At 37.4% G+C, this 26,379-nt stretch overlaps 3 protein-coding genes and 2 long non-coding RNA genes across 7 annotated transcripts; 4 read left to right on the top strand and 1 right to left on the bottom strand.

The window, feature by feature from the left end:
* The first annotated feature begins 2,319 nt into the window (after nucleotides 1–2,319).
* LOC141599583 (phytochrome C) lies at nucleotides 2,320–8,583 on the top strand. Its single transcript, XM_074419651.1, has 4 exons — nucleotides 2,320–5,056; nucleotides 5,870–6,680; nucleotides 7,355–7,651; nucleotides 8,102–8,583. The coding sequence occupies exons 1-4, from the start codon at nucleotides 2,995–2,997 to the stop codon at nucleotides 8,310–8,312; spliced, it is 3,381 nt and encodes a 1,126-aa protein (XP_074275752.1). The 5' UTR covers nucleotides 2,320–2,994; the 3' UTR covers nucleotides 8,313–8,583.
* A 334-nt stretch (nucleotides 8,584–8,917) lies between these two features.
* Nucleotides 8,918–13,283, top strand: LOC141599584 (putative pentatricopeptide repeat-containing protein At5g09950). Of its 2 annotated transcripts, none has more exons than XM_074419652.1 (2): nucleotides 8,918–12,408; nucleotides 12,634–13,283. In XM_074419652.1, exon 1 carries the CDS (start codon nucleotides 9,149–9,151, stop codon nucleotides 12,269–12,271), a length of 3,123 nt encoding a protein of 1,040 aa, XP_074275753.1. In that variant the 5' UTR covers nucleotides 8,918–9,148; the 3' UTR covers nucleotides 12,272–12,408; nucleotides 12,634–13,283. The 2 variants fall into 2 exon arrangements, with proteins under 2 accessions (XP_074275753.1, XP_074275754.1); XM_074419653.1 differs by having other exon boundaries at nucleotides 12,661–13,282.
* Nucleotides 13,284–14,726: 1,443 nt separating this feature from the next.
* LOC141599581 (isocitrate dehydrogenase [NAD] regulatory subunit 1, mitochondrial-like) lies at nucleotides 14,727–22,036 on the top strand. 2 transcript variants are annotated; one of them, XM_074419649.1, is made up of 4 exons: nucleotides 14,727–15,466; nucleotides 18,621–18,860; nucleotides 21,062–21,140; nucleotides 21,409–22,036. In XM_074419649.1, the coding sequence occupies exons 1-4, from the start codon at nucleotides 14,939–14,941 to the stop codon at nucleotides 21,681–21,683; spliced, it is 1,122 nt and encodes a 373-aa protein (XP_074275750.1). In that variant the 5' UTR covers nucleotides 14,727–14,938; the 3' UTR covers nucleotides 21,684–22,036. The 2 variants fall into 2 exon arrangements, with proteins under 2 accessions (XP_074275750.1, XP_074275751.1); XM_074419650.1 differs by having other exon boundaries at nucleotides 14,792–15,466; nucleotides 18,633–18,860.
* LOC141599582 (uncharacterized) lies at nucleotides 15,337–18,621 on the bottom strand. The gene is made up of 2 exons (XR_012523853.1): nucleotides 17,247–18,621; nucleotides 15,337–16,297 (listed from the first exon to the last, which is right to left on the bottom strand). It is a non-coding gene; the product is annotated as an uncharacterized LOC141599582 (long non-coding RNA).
* A 993-nt stretch (nucleotides 22,037–23,029) lies between the features above and the next one.
* LOC141602593 (uncharacterized) lies at nucleotides 23,030–24,864 on the top strand. Its single transcript, XR_012524546.1, has 2 exons — nucleotides 23,030–24,428; nucleotides 24,544–24,864. It is a non-coding gene; the product is annotated as an uncharacterized LOC141602593 (long non-coding RNA).
* The last annotated feature ends 1,515 nt before the right edge of the window (nucleotides 24,865–26,379 follow it).

Raw genomic sequence — 26,379 nt, 5'->3', positions numbered from 1 at the left:
TAGTTAATTTAAATTTCATAAATAATACACTAAAAAAGTACAATAAGGCCCTGTTCTTTTGGACTTAATTTCAGTTCTAATAAGTTCAGTTCAGTTCATTTCATCTCCATTCAGTTCAGTTCAGTTCAGATTAGTTTATTTCAACATTAATATTATTATTCTTATTTTATATTCTTATTGTTATCATTATTATTATATTAATTTATTTACTATTGTTATTATTATATTAAAAATTATTTTTAATATTTATTATATTACTATTATAGTTGTTATTATTATTATTATTATTATTATTATTATTATTATTATTATATTTATATTTATATTTATTTATTATTATATTATTATGATTCATGGAAATATTAGTGTATTAATATTTATTATTATTATTATATTATTTTTATATTATATTTATTATTTTATTAATATATTCATTTATATTAATATTATTAATAACATATTTATTATTATTATATTACATCTATTATTATTATTATTATTATTATTATTTATATTAATTATTATTATTATTTATTATATATATTATACTTATCACATTTGTTTTTAGTTACTATTATTATTTATATTACTAATATATTATTATTAGTATATTTATTATTATATTACTATTTTATTTTTTATATTACATATTAGATTATTATTAGATTATATTAATATATTATTAATAATAATAATGAATAATATTATTATAATATTTATTATTGGTATTGGTATTATTGGTATTGGTATTATTATTATTATTATTATTATTATTACTATTATCATTATCATTACTATTGCTATTATTATTATTATTATTATTATTATTATTATTATTATTATTATTATTATTATTATTATTATTATTATTATTATTATTATTTCAGTTCAGTTCAGATCAGTTCAGTTCACTTCAGCTCTATTAAGTTCAGTTCAGTTCCATTCAATTCAGTTCAGTTCAGACAATTTCAGTCCAAAAGAACAGAGTCTAAGTCTCACTTGTGACGGGTCAAGTAAGGATGTCCAGGAATCACAAATAGCTTGTTTTCATCTATCAAATGAGTTTTATTTGGCCCATCACAACCTTGTGACGTATAATGCCCGTCACAAATGAGAATTTGTGAAAAAAAAGTAAAACTCTATATATACCGTAGATACATTGCACAGATATAAACTAGTTATCAATAAAAAAGAGCAATAAGTCTTGCTGAAGACGGGTCGGAGCAAGTGACGGATAATGTCACTCACAAAACGAATAGGGGGACAAGGTGGGGGCACTCTCATGTGCTTCCCTCTCTCCTTTATATGGATCATTTGTGAGGAAAAATGGTATCCGTCACTCCAAAGTGACGGATACGTGCCGTTACAAATGAGATTTTGTGTAAAACGACTTGGCCAAAGAGTAGTTATCTAGAGCAGCGTTCGAATCTGATGAACAACATCAAAAAGTGTGGACCATTGTTTATTTTTGTTACTTTATTAAGCCTTTGTTTATTCTTGGCAGTGACGCCTCTCAAAATCTCCAAGTCCAACTGATTGGATATAATAATATCCGCGAAAGTGGCAATTTGCCCCCTTAACTTTGTTCAATGGTGAAATTAGGTCCATTAACTTTCAATTGTAGCAATCAAGCCCCATAAATCTAACAAAAAGTGAAATTCAATCCCATTATTTGATTTTTCATGAAATCCCACCAAAATTCATTTTTATAATCCAATTAATCAAATATAAAATTTAATTTTATAACTTTATAAATTTATACAATCTAAAAAATTTATACAATCCAAATTTTTTTATAATTTTACAATTTTAGACAATTTTTTTTCTAAATGTAAGAATAGTTCATAAAATTGTGACATATTTTTATTTTGTTTAATATAGATGAATGTAAAATTATTCTTTAGATGAATAAATAAACTTATACTCCCTCCTAGTCTGAGTGTTGGTTCCCTTTCTTCTGGGCACCAAAATTAAGTAAATGAATTTGGACCACACAAAACACCCTACCCCACATGGAATTGAATTTGGACCACACAAAACTTACCATAAAAGGAAAGAGGAACCAACACCCGACTAGCATAGAAATGGAAAGAGGAACCAACACTCAGACTAGGAGGGAGTATAAATTAAGAAAGTTAAAATTAGTACTTTTATGTATTATTAGTTGTATAATATAAATATAAAATGAATTTTTGTTGAAATTTAAGTGAAAAATAAAAATTGGGGTTAAATTCACTTTTTGTTAAAGTTATGGGGCTTGATTGCTTCAATTAAAAGTTAAGATGCCTAATTTCACCATTGAACAAAGTTAAGGGGGTAAATTGCCACTCTCGCGTAATAATATCTTGTTCAACTCTTGGATTCTGTCTTCTCTTTGGTAATTGTGGGTGTCTTTATCTACTTCTTAAAGTGGATGCTTGGCTTTTCCACTCTTTTCAATCATATTATAGCATCTTTTACATCCAACACCTAATTCACATATTACTATACTGCACAATTTTGCCTGTGTATTTTACTGCTCATAATTGCAGAATTATGCTGTGAGTTTGATCCTCTTAATTGGGTTTTTTGAATTATTGTCAACAAGTGTCACTGTTTTTTTTTGTGATTTGTGTTTCACTTTGTTGGGTATTTTGATGATTGTAAGCTGCAAAATTGTGGAATTTTGCTGCAATTTTGATGCTCTTTAGTTGAAATTGATGGGAAATTATATTGTTTGCTTAATTTTTTGAATTGGGTTTTGTTTAATCTAGTTGTTGGGATAGTGAATTTTACTTGGGTAACTTTGATGCTTACAAGATGACAAAAATCAAGGGTTTCTGGTGAATATTGATGTATGATTCATCCTCTAATTTGGGTTTTCTGTATTAATTTTTCTCTGATTTTAAATCCTGCAGTTTTAGTTTTTGTGAGTTTTTTTGAGGTTTAGTTAGGTACTGAAGAGATGGATAGGTTTTGAGGTTAACTGGTGAAGAGGGAATTTAAGGAATAGAAATGTCATCAAGGTCTAGTGACAAGACTAGTACTTCTAGAACTAGTTCTGTTCGATCGAGGCGCAATGCTCATGTGGTAACCCAAACCCCAATTGATGCTCAGCTTGCCTCTGATTTTGAGGAATCCAAGCGAGTTTTTGACTATTCTTCGTCTGTTGATTTGAACCTGTCAGCTTCTACTAGCAATGTACCGTCTTCAACCGTGTCATCTTACCTGCAAAAGGTCCAAAGAGGGGGCCTTATTCAATCTTGTGGGTGCTTGATAGCTATTGATGAGAAGAGTTTTACAGTAATAGCTTACAGTGAAAATGCATCTGAAATGTTGGACCTGACCCCACACACTGTTCCTAATATTGAGCAAAAGGAGGCTCTAACATGTGGAACTGATGTAAGAACACTATTCACTTCCTCGGGTGTTTCTGCGCTGCAGAAAGCTGTTAATTATCCTGAGGTTAATCTCCTTAATCCTATACTTGTTCATTCTAAGAATTCCGGAAAGCCCTTTTACGCTATATTGCATAGAATTGAAGTGGGGCTGGTCATAGATTTAGAGAATGTGAATTTAGCCGAGACTCTAGTTGGTGCTTCTGGTGCTTTGAAGTCTTATAAGCTCGCAGCAAAATCGATCTCCAAATTGCAGTCATTACCTAGTCGGAATATCCCACTTCTCTGTGATGTTTTAGTCAATGAAGTGAGTGAATTGACGGGTTATGATCGGGTTATGGTTTATAAATTTCATGATGATGATCATGGTGAGGTGATTGCTGAATGTCATATTCCGTCCTTGGACTCTTATCTAGGTCTACATTATCCAGCAACCGATATACCACAAGCGTCACGGTTTCTTTTCTTAAAGAATAAGGTGAGAATGATATGTGATTGTCTATCTACCCCAGTGAAGGTGATTCAAGAGGATAATTTGACGCAGCCACTGAGTCTTGGCGGCTCAACTTTAAGGGCCCCACATGGATGCCATGCTCAGTATATGGCAAATATGGGGTCGATTGCATCTCTTGTGATGGCCGTGACGATAAATGATGAAGAGGACGAGGTTAGTGATCAACAAAAAACAAGAAAATTGTGGGGCTTGGTTGTGTGTCACCACACGGGCCCAAGATTTCTTCCATATCCTCTAAGATATGCTTGTGAGTTTCTAGTTCAAGTTTTTGGGATACAAATAAATAAGGAAGTTGAGTTGGCCGCTCAAATAAGGGAAAAACATATTCTGAAGATACAATCTATGCTATGTGACATGCTAATGAGGGAATCCCCAGTAGCAATTCTGACTCAATCGCCCAATGTGATGGATTTGGTTAAGTGTGATGGAGCTGCACTATTATACCAGGGAAAACTTTGGCTGCTTGGTATTACCCCAAATCGCGATCAAATCAAGGCTATAGCACAATGGCTATTTGAATATCATGGCAACACTAAAGGATTAATCACGGATAGTCTCAAGGAGGCTGGCTATCCTGGTGCATTAGATCTCGGGGATGACGTTTGTGGTATGGCTGCAGCTAGAATTAGTCCTGAAGAAGTCTTGTTTTGGTTCAGGTCTCATACAGCCAAGGAAATCAAATGGGGTGGGGCCAAACATGACCCTGTAGAGAATGATGATCAAAGAAATATGCATCCAAGATCATCATTCAATGCATTTCTAGAGGTAGTTAAATGGAGAAGTGTGCCTTGGGAAGACATGGAAATGGACTCTATCCATTCATTGCAGCTGATATTACAAAAATGTCTGCAAGATAGTGACACAAAGAACTCGAAAACTGCGCTGGATGAATTGAGAATGATCGTAAATGTGCCTGGAGCGAGTGGTCCTCTAAGTTCAGGTTATAAAGTTCAACCTCTCATGAGTGAAGTGATTCGTCTGATTGAAACTGCCGCTGTCCCTATTTTCTCTGTTGATGTAACTGGTGTTATAAATGGATGGAATTACAAAGTGGCGGAACTAACTGGTGTTCCTATGGAGCAAGCAATTGGCTCACTCTTGGTGAATCTGGTTGTCGAGGAAACAGTTGAAGTAGTGAAAAATATGCTCTCATCTGCTCTGCAAGGTAATATATATTCCTTCCATCGAAAATTATCCTCTCATTTGACTTTGCGTAAAAATCAAATGGAAGATAACTTTGGGATAGAGGGAGTAACCTGAGATAGATCTCTATGTTTGGAACTCTATGAGTAAGACTCAGATATCTAAATGACAATCTTGTAGACCACTGTAATTATGAAATCTGTATTCTCTACCTTTTTTTTTAAACTCAGATGCGTGACTCTTAGATGTGTTCAATTTGAAGCCTATGTTTGTTTGATATCTACAAGCGCCAACATTTCTAAGATGGTTGCTTTGTAGTTTGTAGTGTCCTGAGACCTTCACGATATTTTGACCTTGCTATAAGGTAAAATGAAACCAGCAAACCACATAATCTATGCTGTGTTATTATAGGAAGAGAATGTGGGAGCAGAGCAGAGTCTTCCCATAATTCACCTTCGAAACCGAGGGTAATGATCATGAGAGTTCCTCTTGTTTACCCCTCCTCTAGTCCTCTTCAACATGCCACCATTGCTCGGCTAACATACAAGTTCTCATTGGGCTTGAATTTTTCTTTCAATATTCTTAACCTTTTCAGTGTAAACCATCTTGGTAATCCGTATTCTACATCCGTAGGACCTTACCCTTCCTTTCGAAGTCTCGAACATGAGATCTCTAAATAAGCTAGATCAACTCCCCGCGTCCAACTGCATAGGATTTCTTTAGGTAGCGCATATTAGTGTCTGGGTTGAGTATTGGCATTTTATTAACTGTTCCCATACGGCCATACTGCAATTTATTTTCTTTAACTTCACCCCGTGGATACTTGAATTGGCAGGAACAGAAGAGAAAAACGGTGAAATAAGATTAAGAACGTTGGGCTCTCATGATAAGAATATTATTTTGGTAGTCAATGCATGTTGCAGTAGAGATGTCGATGAAAATGTCACAGGTATTTGCTTTGTTGGACAAGATGTGACTGAAGAGAAAATGATCATGGACAAAATCATTCAATTACAGGGTGATTATACTGGAATTATGAGGAATCCCTGTCAGCTTATTCCACCAATATTTTTGATTGACGATCAAGGTGTTTGCTTGGATTGGAACGAAGCCATGGTAAAACTATCCGGTTTGAGCAAAGAATCTGCCATTGGTCGAATGCTTATCGGAGAAGTATTCACAGATGGAAATAATGGATGCCAAGTCAAAGATTATGACACTTTACTTAGACTAAGAATATTTTTAAGTAAGATGATTGAAGGGGAGGAGTCGGACAGAGTGCTCTTTGGGTTCTTTGATCAACGAAAAACGTGTATAGATGCACTTCTTTGTGCAAGTCCCCGGCTTAATCCCGAGGGAAAAATTACGGGGGTTTTGTGTTTTCTGCATTTACCAAGTCCTGAACTCCAACATGCCATAAATATGCAGAAAGTTTCCGAGAAGGCTACTGCCAGCACCTTAAAGAAGTTGACATACTTTCGGGAGCAGGTTCGAGGTCCAATAAAGGGATTGGTATTTACTCGAAACTTATTGGAGTCATCTGAGTTAAGCCAAAAGCAAAAGCAGGTATTGACCACAAGATCATTGTGTGAGGGTCAATTGATGAAGATAGTGGAGGACAATGATATCCCTAGTATTGAAGAAGGGTATGGTGTTTCTTTTTTTTTTTTTCTTTTAAATGTTTGCTTTTCTTTTTCTTTTCTTTTTTTCCCCCCGTTCCTTGGCATTAGTCTGCTTGTCAAATCTGATGTTAAAATAATCCATCTGTCTTTTTTCCCCTTTCTCGATGGAGCCAAAGGCTTGGCATTTGTTGGTGTTGGATATGATGAAATAGAACAAATTGGGTAGCTAATGTGGATGTGCTGCTTTTTATTGTGGTATAATTCTCAACATAATTTTCATTATGGGTGGAAACAGTTTCCATATCCAATGTGGGCAAAGATTCTCTATTCTTTAGCTTGGAAAATATTGGGAAAAAGTAGAATGGCTCACTAAGCTCCTTGAGTTCTTGTATCGTGAAGTAGCAGAGTATCTATGCATTTTACAATGCAATTTTCATGATGGTCATCCGTAAACAACCCTTCTGTGCTTTTTAGCATGGGTAAGGATGCTTGAGGCACTAGGATAATGTTGTTGTTATCGTTTATCCGGACAGAGAAATAAGGGCGTAATGCTGCATATATTTTACCACCATGCCATTTGCTAATACCCATGAGGCACTGGGCAATTTCATTGTTCTTCGTCTTGTTGTATTTGTCTCTCTCTGTTCTTTTTCCTAAACACTCTTTACTTTGTTTTGGCTGTTGCCTGCGCCTGGCAGCTATATGGAAACAAGCAGTGATGCTTTCAATCTCAAGGAAGCGCTTGATGCCGTCATAAGTCAAGTGATGCCATTCAGCCAGGAAAGTCAAGTGCAGGTTAAGCATGATTTTCCATCAGGGCTGTCCTCTGTGTGCCTGTTTGGAGACAATGTGAGGCTCCAGCAAGTCCTTTCGGGCTTCCTGACAATTGCTATCCTCTTCACTCCCCCATTCAGTGAATCTTCAGTCAAGTTTGAGGTGAACTATAGAAGGGAACATCTTGGTTCTAAGATGCAAATTCTTCATGCTGAATTCAGGTAAACATCAAGCAACTATTACTCCCTCCGTTTCATTTCCCTTTCTTGAGCCCATTTCCATATGGGTTGTGTCTCGACAAGATAAATGAAGCCTGTATTATGCCCTTGCTTAAAAGAACCTTAATTCCCTTGACGTCATTACTCTTCCTTGCTTGAACAAACTTCTAAAAAATTGAAATTAAAGGCCACTTTTGGTACTTCCCTTTAAATTCTTAAATTAGAAATGCATTTGGTACTTTCCCAAAGTAAAAGGAAACTAAATTATGTACGAGTAATAAAGTAAATACAATGTTCATTTCTTTTGAAGATTTTGGGTCCCTGATTTCAACAGCCCTGTTCACTGAACTCATTGAATTCAGATTCCACAAACAGTTGGAATCTCATTCTGTACATTATGTCCCACTCACTTAATGCTTGAGCTTAATCAATGGTGGTGGTGATGTGTTGCAGGATCATCCATCCATCACCAGGGGTTCCGGAAAATCTCATCCGAGAGATGTTCCATCGGAGTCCAGGCATGTCAAGAGAAGGGTTAGGCTTGTACATTAGTCACAAGCTTGTGAAAATCATGAATGGCACTCTTCAGTACCTCAGAGGGGAAGACACCTCATCTTTCCTTGTTTCCTTAGAATTTCCATTAGCTCGGGATGACAGAAGATGACGTATTTCCATTCCTCCGGAACTCAACAAAGTAGAATTGATCCCCTTTTTAGGGCTAAATGTTGGAGAATGACAGAGTTTACGACAGACCTTTCTCAGGACTAACATAATCAGCTTTCGCCAAATGCCGGGAAGACCTTGAAGAAATGTGTAGTGTGACTTGCTTATTGTATTGATAAATAAATTGGTTAAGACTGTGCAATGAGGTTAGACTACTGTGCAATGATGCGACTCTGAAGTGTAAATATGTCCCCTTGGTCTGTTATCAGAAATAATGTACACAAATTTACTCTCCTGGCAAAATTTGTGTTTGTACCAAATTCAGCAAACCAACCCTAAGGGTAAAAAAATAACTTAAATGTACCTTATCCTTTTCGATTTAAATGTTATAACTCATAATACCATTAATAAATAAGGAATTAATGAAAAAAACATCTAAACTATGAGCGTTTTATGAGGATGTACTCCGTATATATTTTGAGTTTAGGACAATCAGTTCAGTTTTTATCGATTCATATATTCAGGTTCAGGTATGATTCGGTTATTATTGAATTCGGTTTCGATTCGGATTGAGTTGGGTTTCAGGTATTATTTAAGTTACTCATATCGGCTGTTCGATCGGCTATCAGTTTAGATATTTTCAATCAATTTTTCGGGTTTGGGTTTATTTTGCCGGATCTATTTCTTACCTTCATAGGTTGGGCTATCCGTTTGGACCCGTCTTATGTTATCGAAATGTATCACACAACGTTGAAAATTTTGGCGCCAGAAGCAAGATATGAACCATATCATTATAAATATGAAGCAATTTAAATCTGCATTTTCCCCAAGTACTCCATGTATTTTCGGCCACGCAAATTAATCTCCATTCTCTTACGTTCTTGTAGCTTTTCTACTCATGCTAACATTCGTTCCCTTCCCTTTATCAACCATGTCACTTCATACCCAAAACCTCAAAACCCGGTTTTCGACACGAAAATTCGGGACTTTCTCGTCCACCGCTACTGCAATTCTAGCTCCCATAAGGAAGCTAATCAGCTTCATTTATACATTTACAAACATGGGTTTGAGACGGATTTGTATCTTGTGAATACCCTTATTAATGTTTATGTAAGAGCTGGTGATCTTATTTGGGCACGCCGAGTGTTCGATGAAATGCCTGAGAGAAATTTGGTTTCTTGGGCGTGTTTGATTTCGGGTTATACTCAAAGTAATATGTTTGCTGCAGCTTGTGTCAGTTTCAGAGACATGGTTTGTGCAGGTTTTATGCCTAATCACTTTGCATATGGCAGTGTGCTTCGCGCTTGCCAAGGGTTGGGACCGGATTACTTCAGATTTGGGTTGCAGGTTCATGGTATGATATCAAAGACATGGTTTTCTTTTGACGTTTTAGTGAGTAATGTGCTGATAACGATGTATGGAAGCTGCTGTTTGGGATCACTTGATTATGCGCGGAGAGTATTTGATGGGATAGATGATAGGAATTTGGCATCATGGAATTCTATTATTTCGGTACATTCTAAAAGAAGAGACACAGCTAATGCTTTTCGTTTCTTCTCAGAAATGCAGAAAGAAGGCTTGGGGTTTACTCTTCAGACTAATGTGTATACGTTAGGTAGCTTAGTAACTGCAGCATCGTCAGTTTTGCATTCTAGGTCTTGCTTAGAGCAGCTTCTCTGCAGAGTGCAAAAGTCTGGATATTTAGATGATTTGTATGTAGGTAGTGCATTAGTTAGTGGGTTATCGAAGTGTGGATTGACTGCTAGTTCAAGGAAGATTTTTGAGAAAATGAGTGTTAAAAATGCAGTCACTTTGAATGGATTAATGGTGGGATTAGTAAATCAGACGAAAGGGGAAGAAGCAGTTGATGTGTTTAGGGGGGCGAATCATTTAGTTGATGTCAATGCTGACACTTATGTGGTTCTCTTAAGTGCGTTTGCTGAGTTCCATGAACCAAGAGAAGGCAGAAGAAAGGGAAAGGAACTTCATGCATATGCAATCCGAAGTGGCTTGGTGGATCAAAAGGTTGCTGTTGGCAATGCCCTAATTAATATGTATGGGAAATGCAAGGCTGTAGATTACGCTAGTGCTGTTTTTGAATATATGCAAAAAAGAGATCTGATATCATGGAATTCCTTGATATCTGTTCTTGATCAAAATGAATTTTATGAAGATGCTGTCATGAAGTTCTTTCATATGAGGAGAACTGGATTGACACCTGCAAATTTCACACTTATTAGTTGTTTGAGTTCATGTGCTAGCTTGGGTTGGATAGATGAAGGAACCCAAATTCACAGTGAGGCACTTAAATTTGGACTTGATTCTGATGTCTCTGTCTCAAACACTCTTCTTTCCTTCTACGCGGTCACTGGATGTTTAAAAGACTCTAGGAAACTGTTTATGTTGATGCCGGAGCACGATCAAATCTCATGGAACTCCATGATTACTGCATTGGCTTCCTCGGAAACGTCTGCATATGAAGCTGTGATGTATTTCTTGCAAATGCCGCGATTAGGCTTGAGTCTTAATGGCGTGACCTTCGTGAGCATTCTTTCTGCAGTATCCTCACTTTCTTTCCCGGGATTAGTACCTCAGCTTCATGCATTAGTATTCAAATGTTGTTTTGCAAATGACACTAAAGTTGAGAACGCACTAATAACTTGCTATGGAAAGCATGCTTGTATAGAAGACTGTGAATCACTTTTTTCAAGAATGGCCGAGAGAAGGGATGAAGTAAGTTGGAATGCTATGATTTCTAGTTACATACATAACGAGCAATTATCCAATGCCATGGATCTTGTATGGTCCATGATGCGAAACGGTCGTAGATTAGACCACTTCATCTTTGCAACCGTTCTTAGTGCATGTGCCTCGGTTGCTACCTTGGAACGTGGAATGGAAGTCCATGCTTGTGAAATCAGGGCTGGTTTGGAGTCTAATGTTGTGGTAGGAAGTGCAATTGTTGACATGTACGCAAAATGTGGAAGGATTGACTATGCTTCGACATTCTTCGAGCGAATGCCCGTTAAAAATGTGTATTCTTGGAACTCAATGATAACAGGATATGCCCGGCATGGAGATGTAGACAAGGCGTTGGAGATCTTTGACCAAATGAAGAAATCTGGTCAACCACCAAACCATGTCACGTTTGTGGGAGTCTTGTCAGCTTGCAGCCATGCCGGTATGGTGGAAACAGGATTTCATCACTTTGAATCTATGAGTAATGAGTATGGATTAACTCCTCAAATGGAGCATTTTTCATGTATGGTTGATCTCCTTGGGAGGTCAGGAAAGCTAGACAAGGTTGAAGATTTCATTAAAAAAATGCCCATGAAGCCGAATGCTGTTATCTGGAGAACAGTTCTGGGGTCTTGTTGTTTGACAAATGGACGAAACACTGATCTTGGTAAGCGGGCTGCAGAGATGCTAATGCAGTTGGAACCAGAAAATGCAGTGAATTATGTACTTTTGTCAAACATGTATGCTTCAGGAGCAAAATGGGAAAATATGGCTAAAGCACGAACTGTGATGAGATCAGCGGCCACTAAGAAGGAAGCTGGTCGGAGTTGGGTCACCATGAAAGATGGTGTACATGTGTTTGTTGCTGGAGACACGTCACACCCCGAGAAGGATGCAATATATTCTAAACTAAAAGAATTACAGAAAAAGATGAGGGATGCTGGATATGTGCCACAAGCTAGCTCTGCTTTGTATGATCTTGAACTGGAGAGCAAGGAAGAAGTGTTAAGTTATCACAGTGAGAAGCTGGCTGTTGCTTTCGTACTTACTCGAAAATCATCCTCAACTATCAGGATAATGAAAAATCTGAGAGTATGTGGGGACTGTCACTTGGCTTTCCGATATATATCGAAAATTGTTGATCGAAAAATTGTGTTGCGGGATTCGAACAGGTTCCATCATTTTTCAGATGGAATTTGTTCATGTGGGGACTACTGGTAATGTCTGACATGTATTCCTCAACGAGAATGTCGTCGACTACAATCCAAGGAGTGATTCCACTGTCATAGGGATCTTACTCCGAATGCTGGTTTGAATAGATGAAGGTTGAAGTAAATGCTCGATGCTTGTGGGCGAAGGTTGGGTTTTCTACTGTTCACTATACTTGTAAACTGAAAGTATGCACATGGTGTGTATTCATTTGAGAAAATAGTAAAGCGGGTGATTTTGGGTGGTCAAGATTGAGTTCAATACATTATATTTTTGCTTTATTTCGGGTTGGCGTCTCCTTTCAATCAGTGACATATGTTTGGATTGGAATCAATCGAACCCAATCATTTATGGATTTTTTTTCTGCATGTCAGACTCAGCTCAACTTCTGTTCGATTCAGGTTAAATAAGGCATGCAGCACAATTTAAGTTGGGCCATTTATGGTTGGAATCAATTCAAACTCGTTGGAGAAGGCCAAAGATCACAACGAGGTACGAGTCTGTTACGCTGTATCTAATGATCTCCAAGTATTGTGCATTTTTGCTAGTTCCAACTGGTACGAGTATTTGTTTCTTTAATACTATCTACTAAGGTTGCAATTTGGTAAAACTAGTTTAGGTTCACACTTCACACTAAATGAATGATGTTGAGCAAATAGAATGATCTGCAAAGTGAATTAGCTAATAACATCATCCGAGTATAAAATAATCTTGTCTTATGTTGGAAATTCGGAGGGAAAGGAAGGCAAGAGATTGTAGCAGACAAGAACCTCGGTCTGGTTAGCAAAATAATTGCAGAGAAATTTAGAGGCGGAAAAAATGAATCCCTCTGTTTCCCTTATAATCTCTCTAACAAAGAGAATATTTGAAGAAAAGTTTCCTACCCTCCATTCCTCCTCTCCTCCTCTCCTTGGCCAAGCCTCCTCCCCTACTCTTTCCCCCTTCCTTCCCTTTCCTCTTTTGTCTGATTTCCGTGACTAATATGGTTGTTGTCTCGTTGACCGTATTTTTTCTCTCAGCTTTTATTTCTAATTCATAATCGCAACCCTTAATTTTTGTGTCAAATAATAGAGGAGAAAATAATTCTTGTATGAGACGGTCTTACACTATGAAACGGTCCCATTATATTAAAAGATAACTCATTTATTAGCATTATATGAACAAACTTTTCATAAGAGTGGATCGTTTTACGGTGTGAAACCGTCTTATTCTAGAATTTATGAAGGTTGATTGCCTAGCATTTTAAATAGATGTCAAATTGAGATTTGAGACTCTTTCAATCATTTTCCAATCATGGCTGATAAATACTCGCAAACTAGAAAATGTGTCAGATGACAGGCTCATGACATCATCCATCCGATACCGCAACAGAAAAAACAATTATATTCCGTAAAAAGGAACAATGTGTAGTGATCGTCACACAGCAGGCCTATGGGCTATCAATTTGCCAATTCAGATTATTTGTTGTTACAATCTAACGGCCACAAACGGAGTAACAAACGGAAGTAACAAACGGAAGTAACAATTATATTCCTCAGTTCAAGTTGCTCCAAATTCATTAAATTTGATATAATGTGACTCAGCTCAAAATGATTTTCATTTTTATGTATCCATTATTACATTCTCATAATTCGAATTTAAGATTATGGTTTTTAACATTATCGCATTCTTATAATTCGAATTTAAGACCCACTAATTAAGTTAAAATAATTGATCACCAGTTGATTTAGGTGCTTATGAGTAATGACCTTTTTTCATGAACATAAATGGCCTTATTTGACATAAGTTAATTTATTTGAAATAAAAATCATCAAAAGTGTAATCCAAATTGACTCATCGAAAAATATTCAATTTGAAATAATCTAATCTAAACTAAACTAAACTAAACTGAGAACTAGTAAAATGACTAAATACTCAGTAACACTAGACATTGTGTCGAGTAAATTGACTAATCAATCTAAAGAATCAAGTCAAACCCAACATAAATAACCCGTTTTTAAAATTAATTGGGATATTCTCTCGTGTACCCCCGAACTTTTTCGTTTTCTATGGTGTACCCTCGTTTTTTGCAAAAAAAACTTTGACCGACAATAATAATTACATTACGAGTTCGAGAAAACGGTAATTTTTTTTTCAAACCAATTATCTCGTCAAGGCCTTCAATTTGAAAAAAAAATTCACCGCTTTTTGAACTCGTAGCCGGTAGTTATGGTTGGTCAAACATTTTTTAACGAATAAACTTTGACCGACCATAATTCCCGACTACAAGTTGAGACGTCGGTGAAATTTTTTTCAAACGGAAGACCTCTTAAAAACAGTCAATTTGGAAAAAAGGTTTATCGTATTCTGAACTTGTAGCCAAGAGTTATTGACGGTCAAAGTTTTTTTGCATGAAAAGAAGGGTATATTATAGAAAATGAAAAAGCTGAGGGGTACACGAGAGAATATCCCAAATTAATTTGAGCTATCTTAAACTTGAAACGACGAATCTACCCCCATATGTGCAGCTGTGTCCGTGCTCTGCCGGTCTTTACTTTTCTTCCTCTTCAAGAGTCTCCACTTTTCATGGACTCCAAACGCCATCTCTAAATCAACTCTAATAAGTAAATACCACGTTAACACCTCTCAAAATTCAACTCAATTACCTCCAAATCAATCACAAACCCTAATTCCCCAAAAATGGCGAGAAGACAATCTCTCCCAATCCTCAAACACCTTTCCCAACTCTCCGCAAAATCCCAACTCTACTCATCTCAGACAACCCGATCTGTAACCTACATGCCCCGACCCGGCGATGGCACTCCACGACCCGTAACCCTAATTCCGGGCGACGGAATCGGACCTCTCGTCACAAACGCTGTCGAACAAGTATTCGAAGCGATGCACGCGCCGATATACTTCGACAAATTCCCTGAAATCCATGGTGATATGAAGCAGATTCCGGAATCATTGTTGGAATCAATTAGGGCGAATAAGGTTTGTATTAAGGGGGGGTTAATGACGCCTGTAGGTGGTGGTGTTAGTTCTTTGAATATGCAATTAAGGAGGGAGCTTGATTTGTATGCTTCGCTTGTTCATTGTTTTAATTTAGAAGGTTTACCGACTCGCCATAAGAATGTCGATATTGTTGTCATCAGGGAGAATACTGAGGGTGAGTATTCTGGATTGGAGCATGAGGTTGTTCCTGGTGTTGTTGAATCTCTTAAGGTATTCACTTGATTGATCTCTTTAGTTTGTTTATGTTTTGTTCGATTGATTGTTGTGTGATTTGGTGTTGGTTTGATTGTTTGTTTTGTGAATAATTTTGTCAATTTTCGATATTGGGCGGTAGAGTCATGATTCGGAGTTGTCACTTGTGAGGTTTTAATGTAGATCGGAAATTCCGGGGGACTAATTGGTTCTGACTTCTGAAACGCATTAACTTAATGGGTCCTGCAAATGGCGGGTTTGGGAGTTGGATTGGATGTTCTCTGGCTTCATCCCGTTGACCACATGTAGAAGTTGTTAATGGATGATCCAAAATGAAAATTGCGTCAAGGGAAGGACGTCTTTTCGTACTTAAAAGAAGTGTTTCTACTTTAGAGAGTCATTTTGATTTATTCCGTCGTAATTCAGAAGTAAAGAATAGGGAGTCTTGCGCTTCATTGGAAATGGAAGAAGGTACTCAAGATTGAGCAAGAGAGGGTAAGTACATTAAAAAAACGCTGAAATTATAAGCGGCAGCTCTTGCTAGCCCCCCTCCTTGGCTATTGACAATATCTTGCTTAAGAAAACAATAAACGAAAAACTTGAGGTTATATAGGGGGCGGGGGGCATTCAAGCAAAAGGGGATTTGATATATTGACATTTCAGGGATGTGATGCACTCGAGAGACCTTGTTTAGTTGGGAGATGAGAATGCCTTTTTCCTTTTAACCTTTGCTATGTATAAAGATGGTTGGAGACCTACTTGATGTATCATTGTGATTATATTAGTTGCTGGTTGCTTCATTTTTTGTGGCCAAGCAACTTGATGATAGTTATTGGATTATGTTGCTACCTGTGTTACTCCGACACGGCTGTCAGGTGGCGTGTCGCGTGTCGGACACGACACGACGTCCGACACGACAGGAGACACGTGTCCGACACGGCCTTGCCGGAAACGACACTGACACGGTTGGCGACATGCCGACACTTCTACTTCAGTTCAGCAGAAGATATAAGAGAGGCATTGTTGCTTCGACATGGCTGATTTGGGGCCGTACCCGTGTCGACCCGACCCGACACAGCCGGATCTGGCAGTGACATGCCGACACTGCTACTAGAGTCGAGCAGATAATTGTTGGAAAGATGGAGACTCATAAAAAGAAATTAGCTTACCTTATCATTGCCGATGACTTGTTACAATACACGGCTAAGCCGGCCATTTTAGCGGTGGACAATTTCAGTCACTTGAAGGTGGATGGAGGCGGCTTTAGTGTTTTGGTAGGGTTTCTGCTGGTGAAGTGCTCTTGCGTGGGCCTTATTATGTTGGGCTTTCTACTTAAATGTGTTTTTAACTTGTAGTTAAAACAAAAAAGTTGCCTTTATCATTATTAAAGAACACGTGGCCAACAAGCAGTAAATGTCTCTTCCAATTACACAACACGTGTTAATCCACCAAACATCTACTCATGTTATTTATTTTGGTTATTCTATGCTGAATTACAAATTACAAGTTCAACTAATAACCTTTTTTTACAACTAATAAAAATATATTTCATACTTTTAGCCCACCTAACCTTACCTTTTCATGCTATTTATTTTGTTTGTGCTCATTTTTTATGTTTTTTTTTAATAATATTTTTTGCTTATAAAATTGACGTGTCGTGTCGTGCCGTGTCGGTTGGTCAAGACACGCCGTTGACCGTGTCGGTGTGTCGGGGTAATTCAGAAATTTCGTGTCGGACACGCCGACACGTGTCCGACACCGACACATGTCGGCGAGTCGGATTAACACAGGTTGCTACTGCGTTTTCGTTACTTGATTATGGCGGAGAGGGTAGGTATTCATCTGTGTTTGTGATATTTAAGTACCAAGTGAGTAATAGTCATCGACTTTCACTTTCCTCAAGTCTCCAGTGTCTCTATGGCACAGTGAGTCGGTGTTGTTAGTTATCGTATTACTTTGTCTGATTTTACTCGATTTGTCAATAAACAAAAGGGAAAAAAAAGTCTAACCCTAAATGGATATTTTGGTCTACTTTGTGGTATGTGATCATGTATATGAATATATAGGTACTGCTTTCTAATTGTCTAATTTCCAGTTGACTTAATAGGCCTTATTATGTGGATAGGGATTTTGATGCAATAAAGCAAAATATTTCAATAAACTTACTGAGCTTATTATACTTTAATGTACTAGGCGGTCTCTGAGATTATGCAAATTTCATCATTTCTTATTCGGTATAGTCTGTGTTTTGAACGCAGTGTACATATGTTCTCCTCTTACCATAAGGGCAGCTTCTGATGCACTAGGGTAATGATAGTTATTGTGTCTAATTTAAACAAAAGTTGCGACATCGGTGTGCTGTGATTGGAAATAAAAAAACATCAGTTTAGTCTCTCACTCTCACCACCAAAAATTGGATTTTTGTCGGAAAGGAGGTTGGAGGAAGCCAAAAGAGTAGTTTGTATGAGTGAGATTATTGTTAAATAGAGCATTTACTTGGTGTTAATTAGTGCATGAGTTAATGAACCTGTTGATCTAATTGCTTTGGACCTTTTATTTATATTTTAAAGGCCTAACCTTGGGGATTTCTGACATTTTTAATCAATCCCTTCAATTGGTGTCTGTGATATTGAGTTTCATGGCTTGGAGCTGTTGTTTTTTTACTTTGGCTTTTGTAGTTGCCAGTCATTAGTTTGAATGATTTAAGCAAATTTACCGACTGATTACATTTTCTGGAGATGTGGTTCTTGTGAGTTACTTATCTACCAAGTGATTACCTGTTTATGTGAGATTTACAATGTTCAAGGTAGTCCTATTAGTCAGTTGCTTATCACTGCACAGCTATTACATTCGTCAATTTTAAAGACTTAGGTTTTCATACGCCTCTCCCTCTTCGTTTATGGTTGCTCGTGCAACTTTTATTATGGTCTTTTCATGCTCAAAATTCAAACCTAGTCTTTGCTTGTGATATCACCACCTTCTGGAGTTGACATTCCAAACTTTTGATTTCCCTTATTCGGCATGCTATCATGATAGTTCTACTTGTGTGCGTGTGTGTGCGCGATCATTCTTTTGTGTTTGTTTGTGTATCTGGTTTCTTTTTGGTACATCCTCGCAGTTACAGTTTTACATTAATTATTGGGAAAATAGAACCTGAAGCTATTTTTACTAGGTGATAACAAAGTTCTGTTCCGAACGTATCGCCAAGTATGCATTTGAATATGCTTACCTCAACAACAGAAAGAAAGTTACTGCTGTGCACAAAGCCAACATTATGAAGCTCGCAGATGGTCTTTTCTTGGAATCTTGCCGTGAGGTTGCCACTAAGTACCCTGGAATTGAATACAACGAGATTATTGTCGACAATTGCTGCATGCAGCTTGTGGCAAAGCCTGAGCAGTTTGATGTGATGGTTTGTATTCTAATTTAGTCTTTTTTTTTTTCACTTCGCTATAACTTTTTTTTTTGGTTATATTACTTTATTGTTTGTTTTTGATTGCTCTTGTTATATTTTCCTTTTACACCCTACTCCTTGGAGCATGTACAATGGTAAAAGATGGATAGAACCTTTATTGCACTCCATTTACACTCTCTCTTTCGAGAGCAAACTGATTATACACCTACAATAACAAACCATTTTTTATGGGGTTTATGAGAGAGGTTGGCCGTTGGCTTTTTGGGGTGAGGGATAGATAGAGGTTGTGTGGATGGGGATCGAGAAATCGGTAGAGCTTGTGATTGGGGTGGGGAAAGTGTTTGGAGTGTAGGCTTGTAGGGTGAGGTAGGGTAATCAGTAGTGTTGTCAGATGGTCAATGGGTTTGGCTGGTGGTCTAATCATTCGTGGGCGGAGGGCTTGTGGATAAAAAAGGGCCAAGAGTGGAGAAGTCTACCATGGGAAAAAAAATGGTTAATCTTCTTTTTCGGTGTCACTAAAGTTGACGAAAGTTAGAGCATTGGGCATATTAGGCAAAAATATGAAGCTCGGGGGTATGTTGTGCATTTAAAAGTTGGGTTCCATGGGAAAAGTGGCTAACCACAAGCGTAACATGTGAATTTTCCAATAACAAAACTCTTCCACATGCTCTCTATTTCCAGTTTTGGTCCCAACTTTTTTTTACATTTACATTTACATAAAAGAAAAAAAAACAGAGTTTCCCTATTATTCTCACATGTTATGGCCCAAGAGCACAAAGAAAACTCGTTTCCCTTTTTTTGGATGTAGAGCACAAAGAGAGCAAAAGAAAGCACCCAAGGGAAAAAAAACTGAATTTTGCTCTCTATTATTGGGGACCACTTGGAGAGCACCTTCAAGAGCGCCCACTATACATACTCTTAGACATTTTGACCTATATCCTTCTTTGTGATCTTTGCATGCCCTAACATTTTAGTGGTCGTTTGGTTAGAATGTGGAAAGGGAAGAAGAAAGGGAAACAAGGGCAAAGGAAATGAGAGATGGATTTTTTGTTTGATTAAGATACTTGTTTGGTTTGTAATTTAATCGGGAATCAATACCCACCATAAATACCTACCAACACTCACAACCACCACTATCCAAGCACCACACCCGCCATTAAATCTACCCACACAACCAGCTACCACCACCAATTGCGCCACTGCCGCTGCCCCGCCCCCCCAAACACCATATCAAATCAACAAAACTCGCAAATCAACACCATATTATCCAAATTTTCTACAAAATAATCACTAATATTCACGTAAGACACAAATTCGAAGCCAAAATTTATATAAAACACATGGCATTAGTCAACTTCCCTCCCCCTGATTGTGTAAACTATTGGGGTGAACGAGGGAAAACGCATTGCCGGCGAGTGGGTGGACGGTGGATGCGTTGCCAGTGAGTTCACAGGTGGAAGGCGCCGGCAAACCGTGGCCGTGGTGGTGGGATAGGGTGGAGCTGCTGGACATGGTGGTACATGCCGGTGATTGGTGGTACTCTCTAGTGGGTAGAGATGGTTTAGGGAAAGGGAATCCCCTACCTTGGGGGGTGGGGGAATGGAGTTTGGAAAGGAATGAAGAGGGGAATGGGAATAGGAAAAATTGTAAAATAAACAGCAACAAAGGGAATGAAGGGTTTGGATTCCCTTTCCTGTAAACCTCCAACCAAACACCCCCATAAAGTGAACAGACTGTGTTTATTCTTTGGTACTTGGGCATTGATCGTCAAAACTTCCTTAAGGCAGCCTGTCTTGTTCTCAGGGAAAATGTTACAGACAGCACTTTTGTAATTTCCCAAGTCACAACTTGACTGGTATGGAAGCTTTTTTTTATCATAACGCATGAAGTTTTTCACTTCCCTTAACACTGTTCTATGCTCTTTGGGATTGCAGAGAGCTACCTGACCTGCACCTGAATTATTACTTCAGCTAGTTTTGCGTGAGACCGTTTTATTCTTACACGAGTTACAACTGAGTCATAACCATTAATAATATGAACTGAAGAACAGAGCACAAAGTGAACCCTTTGTATGCATATTATGGTCTCATACAAAAATATTAGATGATGTATATTACTTTTGTTAGGTTGTGACGTCTTGAGGTAATGATATCGAGAGTTTTGGACAGTTACTGATGACGATTGATTGTGTTCCACAGGTTACTCCCAACCTATATGGTAATCTGGTGTCTAATGTTGCTGCTGGTATAGCTGGAGGGACAGGCGTCATGCCAGGCGGTAATTTTTTTCCACCGCTTTTTACTTCTTGATATATCCGACCCCCTCTAACGTACCCTGGGCAGGACCATGTGTCCTGGGATTTGGGTAATATTGTTTTCTGACGTTTTACCACGTAAACACGAAATAATTGCTCTTACCACGTGACGGTTGGCCCATAGGCAGTAAAGGCACTTATTCTCATATGAGATGGTTTCATTACAAGACTCTGATGAGGCTGGCCAATATGATATGTTGACTTTTTTTTTTTTTTTAAACTTTGGTTCAGGTAATGTGGGTGGAGATCACGCTATATTCGAGCAAGGTGCATCTGCAGGAAACGTTGGAAAGGAAGAACTGGTGATAGAGAAAGAGGCAAATCCAGTGGCAGTGCTCCTCTCATCAGCCATGATGTTGAGGCATTTGCAGTTCCCATCATTTGCAGATCGGTTGGAGACATCTGTGAAGCGTGTCATCGAAGAAGGTAAATACCGAACAAAAGATCTTGGTGGTAACAGCTCTACTCAAGAGGTTGTTGATGCTGTTATAGCCAACCTTGATTAATTGGTTGATGATTTGCTGCTTCAAATTCTTAGCACATTGCTTCTGTTCAGTGCCACTGCAATTTCTTTCTTGCATTTTTTGAGGGGGAAGCAATTTTCCCTGGCAAATAGTATTCCAGAATTTGGAATTCGGATATTCATGACAAAGTTTACCAACACTTCTAAATGTGCCTTATTTCGGTCCTGAGATTTTATAGCTGTTCGCTGTAATATAGTACGAGTATTGATTTACTTGAATAAAAATTACTTTCAGAACATTCCTGTTGGACATGCCGAGAAGGCAGGTAAACAAGAAGAGAATTTCTTGCAGAATTTTATCTTAATTCATTTCTTCTTTAAAGCATAATCGATAAACCCTACATTGTTTTTCTTTTCCTAAAGCTGATTGATATTCAAGTATGACGATTGACGAGTATACTAATATTCGACTGTGGTATTAGTACTGTTTTCAGTGCTACCGGCTGTATAAATTCATTTTATTTGTTGTCCATCTACGATGGGAGACTAAGACTGAAGGCGTCATTAGTTACTCTTATTTCTTTTGCCATCCTGTTACTGTAAAATTGCATTTTTTTTTATTGTCATATGTTTTTTAAATTTCCACTATTTAGTATCGTAGTTAATTTCTCAACATATTTCTTTTCCTAATACAATATTTTTTGCACAATGTTCCAATTCGCATACCCTTAACTAAAAGAAAGAGCTAAACCTGATTACTCCATTGGTAACCTCACAATTTTTCAAATCAATCAATTTATTCAGTTATGGATGATATTTAATTGGTTAATAGTAAACTAGTTTAGACTAAAATGATAAATGCATGTTATATATAGTTTTTTGTATATAAATAAAGCACTTATAAAAGAATGATATTTCATTAATTGTCCATATTTCTCGTTATTGTATTTTGCTTTGTTGACAATTAATAAAGAGAATTGGGTAAATGTGCTGAAATGTATTTTAATCAATTTTTTTTTATCCACAAAGCTAATGATTTCAATTTTTTAAATTTTCTCAATTTTTTGGTCACGAAAGTAATAATAATGATTTACCATTTTGGTTTATATGTAGTATACTAGTATGTATCAAGTCATTCTCAAATAATATTATCAATAAAAGTAGCCATTTATAATTTTGTATAAATTTTATTTATATTTTAGTTAAGATATTATAGTTTAAAGTTAGGTGAAAATAATATAATTTGATGAAAAGATTAAGGCCCTGTTTGGTAAATAACGAATTGATATTAGCAGAAGCAGATTGTAAAAGCAGATTATAATTAGCAGAATTGGTTGACAGATTGACTAGCATATTCAATTAACAGATTTTATTAAAGGTGTTTGGTAATTAGCATATTCAAACTAGCAGATTATCTCAATCCTTTGTAAAATGACAAATAAGGACATGGATAATTTATTGACTAACATTTGCCAAATACATCACACAGGGTAAATTGATACCTTATACCTAAACATAACCCGACTTTTTAAATTTTATACCAAAGATAATTTTTTTTCAAAACTTATGTGGTTATGCCTAACATCGCAGTTTCTTATAAACTTAATACCAAATCTCAACCCCGGTAAAAAAATGACAAAATTCCGGTTAAATTCATTTTTAAATGATAAAGTAAGTTATTATTTGACCATTTTACCCTTACCTAAGTTTACTTAACCTCAACCCAATAATCATCACCTACCACCAACTCTCATCACAATCACAACCATTGCCCACGAACACCACCGCCCACCACTAACGTCACTCACCCACCAACACATGACAACATCATCGGCCACCTCAGATAGTTAGAGTTAGATGTCTCCGACAACCTCCCCCATCCGTCACCATCTCAACTTTAATTTTCTCAAACTACCTAGTACCACCCACCACACATTCATACCCAGACCCAAATCTCGCTCATCCTTATCCACCACCACTATTCGTTGCTGCCTCTACTAAGACAATAAAACCCCACCACCTCTGACTAATTTTCACCTTTCTCTCTTCATTCTACTATTGTCGCCGCCGAGCCCAATCGCAAGCACGCACCGCCTTTTCTTATGCTTTATTGTGCACATTTCTGCATTTCGGGGTAAAGAAATAATATTTAAGGCTGCCGGAGCAAGTTGGCTTTGTGGAAATTGTAGATTTGGTGGTTCTTAGGGTTGTGACTTGTTGAGTGGTGTATTTGGGGTTCTGATCGGTGAGGTTAGCTAGTTGTGATGTCCTGTTTTCGGAGAGGGATAAGGTGATGGTTGTAGTGCGTATGGTTAGGGTTGTTGAGGTCGACGTTTCCGTGAAAAGAAGGGTGTTGGTGACAGTGTGGCAGAGACTACCTCGGAAAGGGTGTGTTCATGGTGGACGTTGTGGGTGTTGATTGATTTATGTGGTTGGGAAATAGTTGTGGGCAAAATCAGTGTCAATGGGTTAAAGGGTAAGGGTAAAATGGTCAGTTCATCATCTTTTTTGCCGGAATTTCAACTTGGTATTAGGTTTGGAAGAAATGAAGATATTTGGTATAAGTTTTGAAAAAAATTATCTTAGGTATAAAATTTAAAAAGTCGGGTAATATTAGGTATAAGTTATCAATTTACCCTCACACAAACAATTTAATGACGTCAATTTCTTCTACTAGCCATCAAACTAGAAGTAATGTTATCGCGAACAGTTGACATTTCTTTAGTTCCCGAAGTCTTGGTTGCAGGTTGCAAGCAATGATTAGCCACATCTTGCAATACACCTGGAGGTATAAAATCTGGGTGTTCGTCAATTATTCTAAAAGCTTCATCTCTAATTGTGTTTCTTCTTATATAATTATGTAATGTAAAAGCTCCACAAATAATCCTATTTTGATCTTGTAGGGAGTATTGAGGCATCTTTCCTAAGATTTTCCATCGCGCTTTGAGAACTCCAAATGCCCTCTCAATACGATTTCTTAATGAAGAATGAGCCCTGTTAAAAGTTTCCCTTATAACCCCTCGGAGGAGCTCCTGCATTGTATTGTGGCACAAGATTTGTGTACCTTCAATATACTTAGGGAAGACATAATGCCACAACAAAATTACTAATGCCACTCGTTTTTGTGAGACGATGAATAGTAACATTCTCTTAAATTTGCCTTCTATTGGTGTGGCATTAACAAAAAGGGTTGTGGCAATATCAATCCCCTATACTTACTCCAGCATTATATTGTGTCCATACTTGCATGCCCAATTTTCCACTCTCGTGCAATTATAATGGGTGGTCTATTACTCTGCTTCAATTCATATTTCCATACATTTATCGCTTTTCGCCTCCTTAATATAATTAATCATGCACGGTAGCGTCTAGAATAGGAACTATCAACTATTCTACATCTACCATCACATACTTTACTCTAAATTGTGATAAATCATTCATAATTTATAGTAGTATAAGCAACAAGAGGGGAAAAAAGAGCCAATTAATCTAACAAACAATTCCGAGTTCAGAAAATTGAAAGCATAAACGAATAAATCAGTTGGATTCCAAAGCAGTACATAGAAGAATTGAAAACAACAAGAGAAAAAAAAAGAACGTACCTTTTTCCTTTTTCAGAGAGGAGAATATATGGGAGACTCTAGAATGAAAGTAGGGTTAATATTTTTTAAGGGGTAAGAGGGTGAACATATTTTTTTTTTTCCAATCTGCTGATAGAATATGCCGGTGGGAGCACCATATTGTAAAATAGTAGATTCGACCCCAATCTACTATTTTAATATGTTGTTTACCAAACACCCCAAATAGCATATTGATAATCAAATATGCTAAAGCCCCCAAATATGCTATTTTTTTAGCAATCTATTGTTTACCAAACACACCCTAATTTTAATTAAAAGATAATTAATTTAGTGAAATAAATTGTAATTATTAGTATTTTTTTAGTGAATGCATATAATTGTAGTTATCTTCCTTATTTAAAAAGATGTTTTTTGGAGAGAAAAATGTGAGAATTCCTATTCATTTATTAGATAGGGGATTAGTAATCAGAATTAATGTTTTCTTTAAGATTTTGGGTTGTTTAGGCTTGATTGGTGGCGTTGGTCGTCAGAGCTGGACAAAAGGGCGTATGCTACCGTGGGTTGCCGTGTGGAGGCTAGGGTACGTGGTGGTGTGGATTAGTTGTGGTGAGGGGTTGTTCGATCGGTGGTGCAGAAAGGGAAGTGGGTGACCGGGTGGTTTATAGAGTTGTCGAGCGCCGTGGATAGCCGCGGTGGCCGGGTGGGTCAAATGGTCAGGTGGGTTATAAGCTTGTGTTTAATATAAAAACTTTTCTTCAAATTTTACTATCTCATTAAGAATAAAGCGACTAAGGCCCGTCGCCCGCACTTCGTAGCTAGGTTTAGTCGCTTTTGGCGACAGGACTTCGTCGCCAATTTTGGCGACGGAATTTTTTTAAAGCGGGCGACAGAATCTCGTCGCCAAAGTTGGCGACTGTTTTTAGTCGCCACATTAGCGACTGTCAGTGGTCGCCATAGTTCAAGCCACGTCACTTCCAAAAATTCAATATTGGCGACGGTTTTTGGTCGCCATTTTGGCGACTGTTTCCCGTCGCCAATTGCCCAGTATCCGTCGCCAATGACCCTAAAATTAATTCATGATCAGAAGCTTAGCGACGGTTTTCCGTCGCCAATTGCCCAGTATCCGTCGCCAAATTTACATTTTTTTTAGCCTAAAAA

This window comes from Silene latifolia, chromosome 9 (genome assembly GCF_048544455.1).
Source record: "Silene latifolia isolate original U9 population chromosome 9, ASM4854445v1, whole genome shotgun sequence".
Lineage (NCBI taxonomy): Eukaryota > Viridiplantae > Streptophyta > Magnoliopsida > Caryophyllales > Caryophyllaceae > Silene > Silene latifolia.
The sequence above is the reverse complement of the archived record's forward strand: the minus strand, read 5'-3'. Positions and strand labels throughout refer to the sequence as shown.

Bases quoted from the DNA above. Each gene is read 5' to 3' on its own strand.
- LOC141599584 (XM_074419652.1), top strand. From the start codon at position 9,149: ATGTATTTTCGGCCACGCAAATTAATCTCCATTCTCTTACGTTCTTGT.
- LOC141599581 (XM_074419649.1), top strand. From the start codon at position 14,939: ATGGCGAGAAGACAATCTCTCCCAATCCTCAAACACCTTTCCCAACTC. The intron at 18,861-21,061 runs GTTTGTATTCTA...TGTGTTCCACAG, and splicing joins CTGAGCAGTTTGATGTGATG to GTTACTCCCAACCTATATGG. The intron at 21,141-21,408 runs GTAATTTTTTTC...ACTTTGGTTCAG, and splicing joins GACAGGCGTCATGCCAGGCG to GTAATGTGGGTGGAGATCAC.
- LOC141599583 (XM_074419651.1), top strand. From the start codon at position 2,995: ATGTCATCAAGGTCTAGTGACAAGACTAGTACTTCTAGAACTAGTTCT. The intron at 6,681-7,354 runs GTATGGTGTTTC...TGCGCCTGGCAG, and splicing joins ATCCCTAGTATTGAAGAAGG to CTATATGGAAACAAGCAGTG. The intron at 7,652-8,101 runs GTAAACATCAAG...GATGTGTTGCAG, and splicing joins ATTCTTCATGCTGAATTCAG to GATCATCCATCCATCACCAG.